The sequence below is a fragment of the Annulohypoxylon maeteangense genome (genome assembly GCF_022496945.1).
Source record: "Annulohypoxylon maeteangense strain CBS 123835 unplaced genomic scaffold GGS22scaffold_5, whole genome shotgun sequence".
Taxonomy (NCBI): domain Eukaryota; kingdom Fungi; phylum Ascomycota; class Sordariomycetes; order Xylariales; family Hypoxylaceae; genus Annulohypoxylon; species Annulohypoxylon maeteangense.
Genome location: NW_025953252.1, coordinates 1,540,974 through 1,557,933, shown reverse-complemented (window position 1 = coordinate 1,557,933; position 16,960 = coordinate 1,540,974). Strand labels below are relative to the sequence as shown.

Below are 16,960 nucleotides of genomic sequence, written 5' to 3'. Positions count from 1 at the left end.
GGGAGAGTCATGTAGCATTTAGTGCGGGAGGTATACATATATGAATCGAAGAGCCTTGACGTCAAGTTTGGCTGATAGAGGAAGTCGACGGGTGTTAAAATCGTCTCGTGTCGTGACATGTAGGCGAACATCCATAATGCCGGTATATACGGGAGGTATGATATAGCATGGTATCCTAATTTTAACGTGTCCTAATTCTCATTTGCTTAGGAACCTGATTCATTTTCGTAATTAGTCGACATCCCGATTGTTTCACCTCGATTAACCCACGGTCTCACGAAACGGGCACCAGCAGCCTATCAATATCAGGCCCCCAACCCGTCCCGACAGCCTCAAACACAATCTCGTTATTGCTCCCAGCCTTCAAATCCACATTCAACGTGCTACTCGACACGCTGCTTCCCGTAGGCAAAAATGCCAGCTTCTGCGCCGTACCCCCGTTCACGCGCACGTTTGCGTACCGCGGCGAACTGTCCCCATTCACGTACCGCACTCGCACCGTCGTCCGCGCTGCCGCATCGCTCTTTACCCCGGAAAACGTCACCGTGCCCCCGTCCGGACCCCCCACGTACCCCGCCGCTTTGCCAGCCGAGCACGACCCGCAGCTCACGTCACGCGTCGCACCGCCGTACGTCGCGGCTTCCCCTTCATACGCGCTTTCTGCCGGCTTTGCCGTCGATGCCGACGACGACGTCGTGTTTATGTCCGGAACCCAGGATTCGGCGTTCGCCATTGTCACGGTGGTTCCGGAGATGCTCAGGGGTAGCCACACGTATGTCGATGCCATGAGGTTACTGCTTACCCAGCGGTCGCCGAGATACACGGCGGCGTTTGTGCCGATCGGGAGTACGTAGTTCGTCTGCGAGGTGTATGTCTTGCTCCCCGCGTCCGCAAACGTCTTCCACGCGGACCACCCCGAGCTCAGCGAGGTCGACGTGCTGTAGACGTTGTCATTCGGATCCCAGCCTGTTAGTTTCGACCCGAACATGAAGTACACGCCGTCGTGTTTAAGCACTGCCGGGGCCTCGATCCTGTCTTTCCAGAGGTACGTGTTTGATTCTACGGACAGGTAGTCCGCAGATAGCCGCTCAATGCGCAGCCCGTTTTGGCGGTCTTCGGTTAGCAAGTACCCCGCGCCGTCGGTGTCTTGGAATAACCCCATGTCCCGCGATTGGAAGCCGAGCGGTTGGAAGGAGTTGATGTAGGTGTATTTCCCGCACACCGTGTCGCCGGTCGCGACGCCTACTTTTGCTTCGCCGTACGAGGAGCTGTCGATGTGCATGTACAGGACGTATTTCTTCGTCGACGCGTTGTACAGCACTTTTGGCCGCTCGACGACTCGGTTGGGACCCAGGTCCCCGGAGCTGGTCCGCGAGAGGAGCGCGCCGACGTAGGTCCATTGGACTAGGTCCGGCGAGGAGTAGCAGTTTACGTTTTGGAAGGCGCTGCCGCTGGTCTTGTCCTCGCCGATTAGGTAGTACAGATCGCCTACTTTGATGACGCCGGCGCCGTGGGCTTGCATGTGTTCGCCATTAGACTAGTTGCGTGGGGGTGTTAGTTGTGGTGTGTGGTGGGGGTCATGTTGGGGTAGAAAAGGGGGCGGGGACAGGGGTTGGAGAAAAGGGGGTGGAATGCTTCGGATTTAAGACAGTTTATAGGATTTGACAATTGATGAATAAGCTGGAGAATGAGGGTAACCCACTGTAGTCCATGTGCCCCCAGGTACAACTTGTAAACTCGCGCTCGCCAGGGGCGATAGGGCCGTCAAAAGCGCCACGTTAAGAAAACGCATTTCGAATTTTTTCAATAGTCAAATGCGCCTAGCCGTCTGTTCGCATGCGGGATCGACATGCAATCGATTGAATGCGCAACTACTCTGCAGCTGCGGCGAACCTCCCCATTCATATAATGGCAGAAAAGCCAGGGTAGGGCTCTCTCCCGCTGTGGGGAAGCAATTTGGATATCCGGATTGCTGGGGTGAGATCTCCCGCCGGCATTGATCGCAATTAATACGAGTCGAGTCGAGACCCGAGTCCGCCAAAGCGCGCCAACGACGACTCACGCCTTACCTGCATGCGAGTGGATGATTATATGGATCGGGACTACGTCTGCTCAAGTTTCTCCTTCGAATGAATAAGGTTGATGTTACGTTTAACGTCCTTCGTGTCTTCGTGTTTCTATTGAGCTATTCTTGGTATTTCTAGATATGTGGGCTTTACGGGTTTGTCGGCGTCCTGATTTTGGTCGTATTCTTGCTACATAGTTTGGCGGTTACAGGGGCGGCTAAAATCGGACCCCGACGTTGTTCATGTGCTACCATCATCGCATGTGGAAGAGGTGGAGGTTGGTTTAGTGGGGGCTACGTACGAAGTAAACATCAGTTAATCAAGAAACTAAAATGCCAAGACGTGGTAATCCTTAGTGGAATTGGGTAACATGTGGTTTAAAAACTCCACCAATGTAAATACGCATGACATCTTTCACCTTGAAACGTCTTTTAAATATACCTACCTACCTAGGTATGTAATTAATCCGGATCAAAGTCAACCTAACATGTCGCGGCGAGCTAAGTCATTTAATGAATCCTAGCGCTAGTCAAGTACGCGCACCCTCATTATGAAAATCGAGGTGAAGCTATCTGACATTGAAGTGGAAAAAGCAACTAATAACCTTTACAATATCTTGGTAGGAATGGGAATGTCTTAGAATATCTTTGAGCTATGTAGCGAATGGAGGGGTAGACCACTGGACTGCCTGTTGGCTATCCTAACTGCGCGGTGCCTCCAAATTAGCGACATGGCGCTAGCTTGGGCGAAATTTCGAAAAGGTCTACTACTATAATATGCCCAGGTGCCTATCAATGATTACGAACTTCGCTGGCTCGGGTTCTTTGCTAATTGCCATGTCTTTGAATGAAGCGGAAGGAGAAAATGAAGAAGCTGACGATTCTTTAAAGCTCCTCACATTATATGGGATCATTATTGCTAGTTTACCTAGTACAGTTGGATATACACGCAGATGTTTCGGATCATGCGGAAGCACTCGGATCTGGCAGACGAGTTTTTGTCTCTCTGAAATAGAATTTCAGAGAGACCACTCTCCCTGACGGATGAATTAAGTCTCTAAGTCATAAATAGCTTCTTCGGCTCTTCCAGTTGCTTTCAGTTGACGAACTCGATTATGAAGTCAGTGCTTATACTCTTTTTCGGGTTCCCTAGAATGCCTTGTCAACCTTGGAATGTTACACAACATCTGGCATATTTACAAATTGAACTGGCTGAGCATGGTACGTAAGCTGTCTCTGGCTGATAGACCAATGAAGAGAACATTCAGTTCATTTGTGTAACTATGGGCTGGGTGGCGCACCCTGATTTTCAATCTATTATTAGCACTTAGGATTATGATAAAACTAGTTGTAGCAGACAGGTCACGTCCTATTTCAACCCAAATCCATCTTTTGAATGATGGATTGTAATCAGCTAAATCCGATGGCTTTGTCTTCATTATCGTTAGACTCCCTCATTCTAGAGGCTCCGCCTTCTAAAGAGAAACAGCCGTTATTCAGGAGATTCTTCCAGTCCATCCTAACGCAATGCACCGCACCTTTCAAAGAAGCGGCATCAGACCTACGGTCTACTAGGTGGAGACGAGCAGGCCTATGGTCTCTTTTTGGAGTATGGGTATTAGCTCTACTAGGTTTCTTCGCCTGGCTTACGGCTTACGGTTGTTTTTCCGGTGATTTCATCTACAGCGAAAGTACGGCATGCAGAGCTGATAACTCGTTCAACGTAAATATGTCAACATACAATACATGGGCAACCTCGGGATTCTTTGAGATAAACCTTGGTGTTGGAAACCTAACCTTCACACAAGCGAAAGCTATTGACATCTCATGGGACATTGTCAGACTTCAAACTAAACTCCTTTATAATCTTATACTCAAGCTGATACATATTTGTTAGGTGATTGGCCGTGGAGGACAAGCGCTTTTGGCATTTACGTCTTGGCGTGTATTTGCCGATTATGTGACGACTTCGATGGAATTTGCGCCTATCACATACGCTATCTTCTCTACCATGTACCTCCAAGATGAACCTTCCATTCTCTCGGTATCTCGCATTATAAGAATATTTATATCTGGTCGAGGACTCAAGTCTAAGCTTGCTATGGCTTTCATGATATTAAATATGCTATTTCTGATAGGATGGCCGACAGTTGCTAGTGCAATGACTGGATATACCACAGCCGTCAAAGCATTTGTCCCGGATTATGAAGGAAACTATATCGCGTACGCTGATTTTCAGCCTATAGCGTACATTATACACGATGGGCTGAGAGTAAATCTCACCAATGACTACATGGTACCCTTTCTCAGCACACAGCTAGACAGCAGCAAGTATCCAAATCATACTAAATAAGGTTGTCGCTGACGATATTTTTAGTGGAACATATATTTAAATCTAGTCCACCAAGAAGCGATTGCGAGTTCACCGAATTTTACAATTGCGTTTTACAAAAAGCTACATCTGATTGTCCGTATTGCTTCGTTATACATTCATAAAAAACTTCACTGATACAGATTTCTCAGACGTATCATCACATGGTTTCTTTGGCCTTCGGAATACGACATCGCTTTGGATGAATAAAACGCTTTCAGGTCCGGTGTTGAATATAACCGCCTTTTATTTTGACTCTAGTAGTAGATTCTTTGGTTATAATTGGACCGACCCTCGAACAATAGGACCGACTTATCCCTTTCAAGATCCATCGAATAGAACACTAGCCTACTCCAATCAGACATATCTGCTCACATACATCCAAGAAAATGGCGCGTGTCAACCAGTTCAAAACGTAAGCATATGTCCTATGAGAAGATTCGCTTTTAGATGAATATTATTGACACAATAATAATTTAGCGCTTCAAATGGGGCTTCTCATTTCTACAGTTATTCATTGTGATAATTTTCTTGAATATCTGGACGGTCGGAACTTATATAATGTGGCTTAAAGCCTGCTTCCAACTGCCTCTAAATGGTTATGTAGAGGTACCTCGAGGCTGGAGAGCTGTACTCATACTGGCCGAGAAAATAAACAAAGAGCTAAACGAGGCCGCGATTGATGTTTGTCATTTGACAGATAGTGAGCTCAAAGCGGAGATTAAAAAGAAGCTCAGAGGCGGATCAGTTTCATTCGATGCTCATCTCATGCAGAATGGCTACAGCTTTCCTCGTGGAATAAAACAATGGTTTACGAAAAGAAAGTCCTGGTTCCTGAAGATGATATCCACATTGTTAATACTACTAGGATTGCTGGTCCCGGCACTTCTTAGCTCTTGTTCAAACACAGTAGCTGTGTATATGATACCTTTTACATTTTTGGGAATGGTCTTCGGGTTTGGAGTGGGAAGTACAATAAGGAGCAGTCTTCTCATGGTCCTCTCTTGTATTGTGCCCGGATTTATTCTTACCTTATATCATTCTAGGCACTGTTTTCACAGGGTACATCTGTAATATTAATTTACTACCTATAGTTATTCGATCTCTTCCATACTTTTAAGAGGAACGTATACCTACCTAGATACACTTAGGCTCACTACTAGGCAGAAGCGGTGACCTGGAAGATTAAACACAAGATGCGTACTTACCCAGTAGGTCCGTACGACAACTTAAGGTTGGTGGTATCGTGATGTAATATACTTTCTCATCCGTCTGATTCGTTCCACGCACGCCTAATCAAACTGGTCAGAGCCACATCGCGTACTGTTGTTTGATTAACTCAATCATCCAAACTAGATAGAGTGTCACCCATGATAACGGGATCATGACTGAGCATGTTTGTGGCAAACTATATAATTGGCAATCAAATTGTCGATAACGAAATTCTTAGCCATATGTGCTTTCTAGATCTTCTTTTCTCCAAAGCCTACCAATTCCACACCGAACATGAGAAGCTTAACGTTATCGCCGAAAAAGATACCTATTATAAATGTTTAAACCCTCAACTGCTAATTATGATTTCCTCGTTATTCCTTATTTCTTGTCTGGTTTTCGTCTCTAGCTTACTTTCGGTCGGATTACGCCTTTATTCGCGAAAATTGACAAAAGCAGGCATCGACTGGGATGATGGACTTATCGTGGTCTCGGCAGCTATTGTTGTGGCTCTTTTTGGAATTTCAATCCACCGTAAGTTGTCTGATCTACCTACCTAGGTAGGTAGCTTTTCCTGAATAATTATAGTTTGGTGTTATATCTAACATGTTGTTGCTCAGTATGGGGCCCGGGATGGAGTCGGGCTTCATTAACCGACTTGGGCTACGGAAGCAATACCGTTCTAACTGTCAGTACCCACTGCAACTACACAGCTTCCATGAAACGCTGGTAATCTCCACTGAGCATATACTGACGACCGTTGGACTAGATCCTCCTTCTTTTCGAAATCCTGCATCTGACGTCGATGTGTCTCGCAAAACTTAGCGCCCTCTATCTATACGCGCGCATATTTATCCAAGATAAATTTCGGTTGATATGCAAGTTTGTCGGCGCGACAGTAATTCTTATATATATGGCGATATTCGTGGAACTCATGACACTCTCGAACATTGCGGTCGCACTTTGGCAAAATCCTATCATAGGGGGCCCGACTCACATGAAAGCTGCCGACGTCACAATCTCTGTCTTGAACATAGTGGGAAATGTGGTTATTCTCCTCATACCACTAGCCCCTATCTGGAAATTGCAGATGAAGATTCAAACCAAAATCAATTTGACTATTCTTTTCTGTCTCGGGATCTGGTAAGCTGAAGCTATGGTTGGGGTAGAACTTTGCTACTGGGAGCTAATATCAAGTCAATAGTGTCGCCATGGTCTCCTGCATTCGCTTATCTTTCGTGGTACGGAAAGATTATGACGTCGATACGCTCATCGCTTACGGTAGCCGTGATATGCATCTCAACGTGCTCGAGCCAGAGCTAGCCATTTTCTGCCTTAGTCTCCCTATATTACTTCCACTTTGGACGAAGTTACGTGAGAGACTTCGGGCCACGAGAGAACAGACTAGAATCCCAGAGAAATCGAGCAACGTGACCCCTGTCAGTCGAGAACACGACGAAGATGGAAGTCTCGTGAGTTGGAAGGAAGTCATAGCGGGAGACAGTTCGAAGTATGACGTTTACATCCACGGAGGAACGTCGAAATCCACAGCGACTACGTCGAGCCCGTCTTCCCCTCACAGACAAAAATTGAAGCCTAATTTCTCCGTGAGCCCCCATAGGCAACCCAAACCGCCCCAGTTTTCAAATATCACAGTAGATAAGAGTTGGAGTGTATCTTATGAGTCAGCATCGCTTATGCATTGATAAGTACTCAGGGAAACACATTGTCTGGATGGTTTAAGGGGAAGTTATCTACCTACTTATATTGTAACATCGATGTGGATTTGTGCGGAAGCTAGTCGATGTATTTAAGTGTACCTACTAGGTAGGTATGTAGGAGGTAGCCTATAAACCAACTGTATACTAGGTAAGGTTGCTCATCCGTCTTTTTAAACCTACATTTTCCCACCATGGTACCTAGGTACATACCTCTAGATCAAGCATATGAGGAGGAATATCGCTAACAGGAATAGATTTAGCAAGGCCAAGAGCCATGTTCTAGCGTCTGAACATGTTAGCAAAAATAGTCTTTGCTCGGGGATCTTTAAAGGCCTTTTTCGGGTCATCGTAGACATCGTTGTCGCGCATCGTATTCGATCTAGGTTCCTAAATATTGTGGTGTAATCGACGGTGACAAAGTAAACACTGTTTATTTTACCTAGTGGTCGTCTCATTCAAGCGTTTACAGTTGTCCTTTGATTGTAATGACCTTTAATATGTAGATTTTACGCTGTTACGAAAAACGTTCATTAGGTGGATGGCATTTGTTTATCTACCAATATGAACTGTGTGGCCTTTTTCTTTGGTGGCTATGCCCCTGGAACAGGCGCCAGCGATGGCAGTTACCCACTAGGATTTAGCGAACAGATCGCTACCGGGTCTTGATTCAGCCCAGGCACAATGAGTAACAATACAGTGTGAAGCAATTGCTTATCTAATGACGCACAGTCTTACATAATCCTATCGATTACGTAATGGCCCCCTTCAAATGTTGTTTTGTTGGTCTACTTATCCATCGACGGTATCAACCATTAAGATTCTTTATTTTGATTCATGATTTCTATTGACGGTATTATTAAGGTTCTCCGGCTCGATTGTATGGGGGTAGCTAACTGAGACATTGGCTACAGTAAGGTCGTTTCGTTTCAGCAGGCGGATGATGACCTTCTGCAACCGTATCTGTGGTTCGTGGATAATATGCAACTGTCCATCACGCTCTGTATTATTCCTTTTCTCCGATTAGTCTCCTTGAAGGCTAGATCTCACACATTCTGCTCGTGCTTTTTCAGTCAGCACTGAAAGCCTTCGTAATAAACTTCCGATAACCAGCTTGTAACTCTGCTTCTTGGTCTGTCCATTTTCTTCCTAGACGGCAAATCGTGTTATCTAGGCCGCTGTTCTTGAGTGTATCTGTTAGGTATGGGGGCCCAAGCCGGCATTCTAAAATAAGGTATTTCTTGTGGCGCTGGCATAGTGCCCCTTGTTTACAGCGCTATGAGGACTGTGGCGTGCCCCCTGGTCCCGAATCGATTGACAGTAGTTCCCCGGCCTCGAGTTAGAGGTAGTTGGATTATCACAGGGAAACTTAATATTTATGATCTTCGATCGATTAGGGAAGCCCGTTACCTTGTTAATATGTTCTGAATTGTCATCAACCTTTCGGCTTGGGCGACTCATCTGACTTCAGACCCATCAAAAGAATCGATAGTCACTCGACAGACTTGTGCCAAAACCCCTCCTCCCAAGGTATATGTATACGGCGGGCATACCGATCTTAGTACTAACGTAAACCTGGGCACATGCGCCGTAGCTAGCCAAGTCGATAATTCCCTCGGATATGGCCTTGGCGAGTAGCTTAAAGACTGGTCAGAGAAGGGAACCTTTTCTTAAACGAAAGGACACTAAGTACCATCTATTTTTTGTAGCCTATATTGAGATGAAAAAGGATTTGCATCGCAATATGATCTCGGCCACCGTTACGCATCAGGTCGTCCATAATCCAGAGGTCGAGAGGTGTGGGACTGATGCCAAAGCTTGTTTTCTGATCCCTAGCCTGCACAATATATGCGAATCCGGAAGAACTGGGAATCTTCTCATGTCTCGTTTCAGACGGCGTGCGAGTAAGTGTGTATGTTCGAACTTCGCTATATCTTCATACGCGTATTTGCGGTAAAACATGAACAGCTATCGCGGGTATTGTCGGATTGTACTTAGTGCCATGATTCTGGATTTTGGTCTTCTCTCGTCGAATACCGCGTAAATGCTTCGGCGTAACCCCTTTTAATCCAGCTCAATATCTTGAGAAGAGACATCTAGTCGGGAGTGCTTTGCCGAAGGCGATCCACCGACATGTACCGTTAGAGATATAAACTTTTGTACTATGCTATTGTCAGCGCGATCGGGTAGAAGAGGATGTCTATCATTTCCTTTGTTCCAGGTATTCTGAAGCTCCTCCGATGTAAGTAATGGTTCAGCTCCCCGCCCTTCCCGTCCATCCTGCAAGCTCTTACCGTATTCCTCCTATCATATCGTAGTCTATTTGTGTGGGCCTTTACAAAGCTCCATTGTTAATCTGGAGTAAGTGACACCGGTTCTTGGAATGTCGGCCACGCCGCAATTGGTGTCATAAACGGGGTACTTGCTGTTCATGCGAATAAACGCAATAAGACTGGACTTACATTTGGAAAACTCCAATTGAACCATTAAAGGCAGCGGAGTAGTCGGACCTTATGGCATTTTGACTTATTTCTCTTCTTGCTTGGGTATTTTACGCTCTATTCTCTGAATCCCGGATCGAAGATTGTGCCGCCTATGGTGGTGACATAGTATTTCAAGAAAAAAGAAATACCTATCGGGTGTCTTTGGCGGCTCTAGAAATCATAGGTCTGGGTTACCATTTTCGGAAAGCTCAGACAGATGTTAGGCTCTCGTCGGGCTGTGATATGCCGGAAATGGAGAGTCCCTGCTTTTCGAAACCCAGCAGAATGCTAGTGAGAGAACGCCGAGTGTTAACCGGGTTGTAGATGGATTGCACGGTCCAACTCCATGGTACGATATTTATGGATCTACATATGGCACTGCTACTGTATCATCTCTTTTGGGAGATCGCGTGGATCTAGCGGATTGATATGGTTTTAAGTAACCAATGAGGCTAGTGATCAAAATCCATTCGCTCTAGTACCTAGGGTAGATACGAAATTTTTACTTTATGAGAGTGAATTCCATGAAAAATACCAGGTATTTGAATATGTAGAACGTATACAGATCCTGATGATATAAATATTTTTCCACGCCAGAGCATTTGACAACAAGCGAGATATCTAGAATAGCAACCAGAAAAGGCATCAGCAAGAACATCATATGCAGTTATCATTCGATAATTCCCTCCGATGTACATTTACCCTTGCTCTTATGATATTTTAAACCTCACGTGGTAATCCACCGTGCCTCTTGATGCAAGGATCATCCCGATAGAGTCCCTTCTTAGCGTAGAGTGAAACTTGGTTGCGGTGAAAAGCAGTGTAGCATTAGTAACGATTATATACCCGAATATCCCCATCGACTTTAGCTGATAATAGTCTGGTTATGGATATTCTCCTCCTACCAGCCTATCTCTACCAGGGTTGTCGGTACATTAGCAGTCAGCTCTCGTCCAGCGCCGCTTGGAACCTTCGATTTTCGACCGCGCTAGAATACACTTGGTTAGGTCTATCGATGCTATCCCCACCAGATATGTCAAGGGAGGGGCCTGGAGAAATTACTATTTTTTTATGTTGTCATTCACGATGACGATGCGGCGACTCTCGTAGAACGAGCTTACCGTCCAGGGATCGAGTGGCGACGGCAATTTCTGAACCCTGATAAGAATTAGGCCGACCAGGTGGGCGGGACTACACTACTAGGTACTTTATCTTTACACGCCGCGTCGCAAGTCTTTTACATACCTACATACTTCTATCGAATGAAGCACCAGACTTTTCTAGAAAGAATATTATGTTCTCTAGGTACCTAATACTAATAAGTTAAGCTACTCAAAATTCCATGATCGCTGTTTGAAGAAGAGAACTTCTTCGGCGCGACATTCGTGATGGGTGGCCGAAAATTGGCCGTTTCTAATGCTAGAGACGAATTGGACGCCGCGACGGTCGCAATGCGCAGAACAATATCATCTGCGACGACTAGCAGCACGTGGAGGAGCAGAGATGATAATACCTTACCTATAGGCGGCAGGACAATGTCTACAAGTAGCTGGACTACGACGAGCATGGCCGAGAACGCCGATAGCGAAAGCATCTTTTTCAGCTCCCTCAACCCGCTTGCACCTATTTCGATCGTAATGATCCATATTCTACTAAGCTCGCATCTGGAGTGGGCCCATTGCTGGCCTCAGCTAACCGAGTACCATCTTCTCATCCCTGATTTACCGCAGCATTCGCGATCGAAGCACGTTGGGCCTTTTTCGTTCGTCTTGGCGGCCGACCGCATAGCGCAGATGATCCGAGAACACGCTCACGATGGGAAGGCGCATCTTGTAGGGTTGTCTACGGGAGGTTTCGTCGCGATGGAGTTAATACGGCGGCATCCGGACCTTGTCCTAAGCGCTTTCGTGTCAAACGCTGTACCGGTAACCGAAGCGTGGAAGAGCCTTAACTCGTCGCCGAGGATTTCATATCTAGGATTATCGGTCTTGTTGCATAGCCCGAAGAGTCTGCTTTTCAAGGCTACAGGATGGGCGCCGGAGTTCCAGAACGATGAGCTTTTGAAGGAGATTAAGCGTAACAATACGGCGCGCTTATACGAGGCGGGCGCTCGTGAAACAAATAATTGGAGTAAAGATGATATGGCGGAGGTTGGGAAGAAAGACATTAGGATTGCGCTGGTCGTTGGCGGAAAGCAGGATAATGTTGAAGGCACGCGGGAGATGGGCCAAGTTCTAGCGTCGGTGGGTTCGAAGGAAGGAAAGCGTTCTCGCGCGTTTGTGGTGAAGGATGCTATTCATGCTTGGAATTTGCAATATCCCCAACTTTTCGCCCGAGGAATACGGGCGTGGATTGAAAAACACCCTTTACCCCAAGCATTCGAGCCTCTGGAGCCCCTACAACCAACGAAGCCACTGGAAGCACCGGTGTAGGGTTTCTACCACGGTTTTCACGGCAACACCTGACAAGCAGACCATCAAATGGTGGTCGACACGACTAGCCAGGGTCGACCCAGACCTATCTCAATCCGATACCGATTTGCGGCTTCGATTCCAATCGCCATCGATTAAGATTGACACTGCGAGTTTAGTATCGCGGATGGTCCGGAGAACGAGATGCTTGAGACGCAAGAATGGCGTAGGATGAACCACGAACGAAGTAATTAACCGAAGACGAAATAATGTGGTATTGTGCGTCACAACGAGTCATACCACGATTCCCTCTACTCCATAGGACGCCGCATCACGTTTCGTCTTGTATTTAGGGGCATTGGAGGAGTTAGCATAATCATGATACCCAGCATTGCGTACCGTTATAGTTGCTTTTAACAAGAGTTTCTCTCGCAAGCCCCTAGTTCACCATAGTACCCATCATTTTACTTAGGACGGCTCCTCGAGGGGTATTTCATGTCATGTCCTTAGATACGCTCCGGCTAGCCCACGTTGCAGCTTCATTCAGTGAAACGACAGTGGTAGCACACATTATAATCAAGTCATCATTGAGTTCGATTAGACAACTTCCAACTCGCTAATAAATCCTCGCCGAGGGATCGAGTGGGCCAACCACATCGTCGTTGCCTTTTAGACAGCATATCTAATACTTGGGCTCGCTCGTTATTATTCTCAACCGATAGACCGGCTGATTTTGTGATCTCTGTTAGTTACGCTCGTAAGTTGTTGATCGACCATACAAACTTACCAATATATAAACATTGCGACGACATAACGCTAGACTCGTAATCCTCTTGCGTCTTTGCGATTCCACACACTATTTGGACACATCTTGATAGTGTCTTCCGGAGTTCAAGGTAATCCCCTATCCCACCTAGCAATGGCCTTTCGAGGGCAACTAGTATTATTGAGCAATAATATAGCTGCATCGCAACTCCTGTGATATTTAGCCGGTTATCTCCATGAATGAAATATGTGCACTCTAAAACGTACCGAATAAGGGAGGATGAATCCAGACAGCCGGGAAAACCGTGTCGGGCTGTGCCGGCGGGGCGGGAAGGGGCTCAAACTCGACTGTCAGATGTTCCCTCCAATTCTCCAACATCTGCAGAATGCTATCGGCCCTGTGGAGTCTCGCCTGGAGGTCATCTTTTCCCTCTTCCCGCTCCTCCTTCGAACAGAACCCTACAGCCTGCGCAAAGAAATACACAGATCTAGAAGCGAGTTCATAGGGGTCTAGTTCATCTAGGCCTCGGACCGGACGCCAGAATGTGAATGGTTTCCGCTTCTCTCGAAAGGCAGCCCACACATCTTGGCATAGCCACGCCCACCAGACGGCTTGTCTTAACCCTCTAGAGTCGCCGTGGATGGTTTGCGATCGTTGTATCCAGAAGACCCCCTTCAAATGCCTTTCCCAATTTTCGCTTGACCCGTCGAGCATCTCGTAAGTAGATACAATCAATGACGTCGACAGAAGTTCTAAACTCGTTTTATAGGTATCAAACTGCATTGCTTTTTGGATATAGTGTAACGTCTTGTAGTAGTATTGTATCGCGTCGTTTTGAGTTGGGAGCTGCGATATTGGTACGCCGCAGGGAGTCGCGGCTGGTTGTAAGGATAGGTATCGTGCGGTAAGGCATAGAATAGCGTTCATTAGGCCAACGTTATGCAGCTTTCAGGACTTAGTGCGCTGAAACCCACTGTGGGGTAGGGAGTCGGGGTTCTGCTTACAGCTAATCTGGGAGCAAACGTCCCGAAAGGTTTTTTGGGGTCAAAGAAGTCCATCTAGTTGGCGACCTCGTATCAGAAACAAGCCTAATAACTAATTGGGAAGAAAAGGATAATTAAATGAGAAGATAACTTGATGACATTTGTGATTTTCTTACCCAGCAACTGATATGCCGTACGAAGCTCTGAAAAAGTTGCTTCTCGTGCGGTAGCAGCTTGAGGGACTCTTTGGAGTGCCAAGCCTGTTTTTCAAGTACCTGATCCCCTCCCAATTTAATGTAGCGCTCCTGTAAGAAAGGGTTCGACGCGTGGGAGTTCTCGGAATGGTCGGAAGAGCCCCCTCGGTTTACGTCAGAGGCGGGCGAATGCACAATTGAGTTCCCGAAGATATCGACACCCGTGCCCTCGAAATCAAAATCAGGTAAGAGGCCATCATCTGCTACTGCATCTACGATGAGGAGATCGAGCCACCTAGCTGTGGCTGTTTCGATATTTGAATTCGTCGATATAGCTGTGTGTGCTGCTAACGGACCAGGAAGACTTCGGCGACAGTGATCCGGGCTGCCAGGTAACGAGGGAGCGACACCATGTCGGACCGTGCCTGTCTCTGACCCGTAACGGTCAACGTTAATCGGGGTGCTCTTCAGATGGCTCGGCTGTGGAGAAAGATGTTGAGTTATGGTGGGCTCTTTATTTGGAAGCCAAGTCGGACCTATCCCGAGGGGCGTATTGGGTGCTGGTTCATTAATAGGGGTAGAAAAAGATTCGTTTGGATATGGGCTGGTGTTGACCGCGCGCCACGTTTGTTCGGGGACCTCTGTCAAAACACAGTACGTGGACTGGGCCTGATCATGCGGTGACGTTAAGATATCTTCGGTAGCAGGCACACTACTTGATTCTGCAATTGCTACCGGCGGTGGGCTTTTGGAAGACGTTAAGATACTCTTAGTAGTGGTACTGTTACCGCGCTGATGCTGCTGCGGTGGATGTGGCGCGTATGAGCATTCTTGCATGCTCTTGATGCATCTACCACACTTAGGTTTGAGCTCGTCGCATTTGACACGACGACGACGACATGTTACGCTATTATCGAGAGTTAGACCGGCAATTCCAGAACGACGTAATTGAAATGATCGACTCTTTAAAAACGCACCAACCTGTCGTCTTTCGCAACCCTTTCCCACGAGACAGTCTGCCTCTGGTGAAGCGTCTTTCCTCCTCCGTACCCTCCATGGTTGAGCTAGAGGAGGTTTCGCGAATCATTTCATGGGGTCGTCACGTGTAGCAAGATGTGAAGGATATTACTATGTAGAAGAACGAAGCTAAGAATGAAACGAGAGAAAATGATGGGGAAGAAAACTTGTTGCGTGCTGTGAGATGCTGCACCCCGGCACCTTGATTGTTTTTAGTTACACGATGGATCAACGATGGAGAGTCTAGCCTTATTAAGCTGCAGTTTCCCCAATACCCCGCACCTGAACAGGGGTACAATTGGAGATGTACTCCGCCTCCATGGATCAATGCGCTGGATTGGTGTGGGGTAATATTTCAGCTTCCAATGCTTCCAAGGTTATTCCTTACCAAATTTCTTCCCTATTACGTATTTACTCCTCACGAACACTGGTGGCCATAGTTACTATTCATGATGGGGTCATGCAATTACAATTCGCTACATCCACATGAATTATCCATCTTCAAATGGAAGAAATTATTGCAAGTGTACGAACATGCCTCCGTCCGCTAGCACTTGGGAACCCGTCATGTATCCGCTCAACGCCTCGCTGGCTAGGAACACCGCTGGACCTGCCATATCCTCAGGCCGGCCAACTCTACCCATCGGGATTCGCTTCTCGAGATAACTCTTCTTTTCTGCGTTCTGCATGTCGTCCTCGGCCAATTGCGTGTGTATTGTTCCCGGCAACAGTGCGTTACAGCGAATATTGTCTTTTGCTAGCGCAATCGCCATCGATTGCATCATGGACAGGACTGCCGCTTTAGTTGGTGTATAGTGGACTTGCAGCCCGCCTCCAACGAGCGCGCTGATGGAGGAAACGCCGATGATCGAACCACCACGTCCCTGTTTTACCATTTGCCGTGCTGCTGCTTGGCATGTGTAGAAGGCGCCGTTGACGTTGACATTGATTGATTGATCGAAGAAGGACTTTTCAATTCTGTTCGAGAATGGTTGTTAGTCTGAGAAGGGGTTTATTTATCGGCGCATGAGACTGACTTCAAAAATTCGCAGGCCTTGAAAATTCCGGCGTTGGCCACGAAGATGTCCAATGCACCCCATTTCCTTACGGCTTCCGCCACCAGGTTCGTACCCGTGGCCGGATCAGTAATGTCGCCGGCTATGTCTATAAGCTGACCGGCAGGAATGTCTTTTGGACCTTCTTTTTGGATCGCCTTCGCTTCTTCATGTAAGCTCTTCCTTAACGATTCATCCTTGGTAAGTCCCAGGTGGTTGACTGCGACGTTACAACCCTGGCGCAGGTACTCCAAAGTGATCGCACGACCGATCCCAGTTGTGCCGCCGGTGATACAAGCTGTCTTGCCGGCCAACAAACGCCATGCGGGAGCCATTATTCATAAAAAGATAAACAAAATACCTCAAAAATTCTCAGATTGGAAAGTCAACAAGCTTTACGAGACAGATACTGAGATTCTAAACAGGTCCGAAATAGAACTTGGTCATATTTTCTTCTCCAGATCTCCAACATGGACCCCCCTTGCACTAGTCCAAAGAGGGTACTAGATTGACGCGGACCCGCGCGATACAGGATTGTACGGGGAACCCTCGAAGCGAGGGCAGTGAAGCAATGCTCTACGTATGTTTTGCCATGAAATTTGTCAATGTGTGTGTCGAGTCAACTGCAGGTACGCATCACAAGATCAACATAGTTCCTGTACCTGAGGAATTGACCGAGAGGATT

General features: G+C 46.9%; 4 protein-coding genes across 4 annotated transcripts; 2 read left to right on the top strand and 2 right to left on the bottom strand.

Annotated features, from left to right (window-relative positions):
* Nucleotides 1-274: 274 nt before the first annotated feature.
* On the bottom strand, nt 275-1,792 carry GGS22DRAFT_178903 (carbohydrate-binding module family 35 protein; the record flags this gene model as incomplete). The annotated part of the gene is made up of 2 exons (XM_047963626.1): nt 275-1,537; nt 1,703-1,792. 2 exons carry the CDS (start codon nt 1,790-1,792, stop codon nt 275-277), a joined length of 1,353 nt encoding a protein of 450 aa, XP_047820739.1.
* A 1,934-nt stretch (nt 1,793-3,726) lies between these two features.
* On the top strand, nt 3,727-4,500 carry GGS22DRAFT_118950 (uncharacterized protein). Its single transcript, XM_047958174.1, has 2 exons — nt 3,727-3,902; nt 3,963-4,500. Exons 1-2 carry the CDS (start codon nt 3,795-3,797, stop codon nt 4,416-4,418), a joined length of 564 nt encoding a protein of 187 aa, XP_047820738.1. The 5' UTR covers nt 3,727-3,794; the 3' UTR covers nt 4,419-4,500.
* Nucleotides 4,501-11,300: 6,800 nt separating this feature from the next.
* GGS22DRAFT_178902 (alpha/beta-hydrolase) lies at nt 11,301-12,281 on the top strand (the record flags this gene model as incomplete). Its single annotated transcript, XM_047963625.1, has 1 exon — nt 11,301-12,281. One exon carries the CDS (start codon nt 11,301-11,303, stop codon nt 12,279-12,281), a length of 981 nt encoding a protein of 326 aa, XP_047820737.1.
* A 563-nt stretch (nt 12,282-12,844) lies between these two features.
* Nucleotides 12,845-16,610, bottom strand: GGS22DRAFT_178901 (uncharacterized protein; the record flags this gene model as incomplete). The annotated part of the gene is made up of 10 exons (XM_047963624.1): nt 12,845-12,987; nt 13,048-13,236; nt 13,293-13,971; nt 14,031-14,084; nt 14,186-15,110; nt 15,181-15,254; nt 15,307-15,407; nt 15,441-15,463; nt 15,755-16,198; nt 16,258-16,610. The coding sequence occupies 10 exons, from the start codon at nt 16,608-16,610 to the stop codon at nt 12,845-12,847; spliced, it is 2,985 nt and encodes a 994-aa protein (XP_047820736.1).
* Between the last annotated feature and the right edge of the window lie 350 nt (nt 16,611-16,960).

Coding starts and splice junctions, on each gene's coding strand:
- GGS22DRAFT_118950 (XM_047958174.1), top strand. CDS start 3,795: ATGTCAACATACAATACATGGGCAACCTCGGGATTCTTTGAGATAAAC. Junction 3,903..3,962: donor TTGACATCTCATGGGACATT/GTCAGACTTCAA, acceptor CATATTTGTTAG/GTGATTGGCCGTGGAGGACA.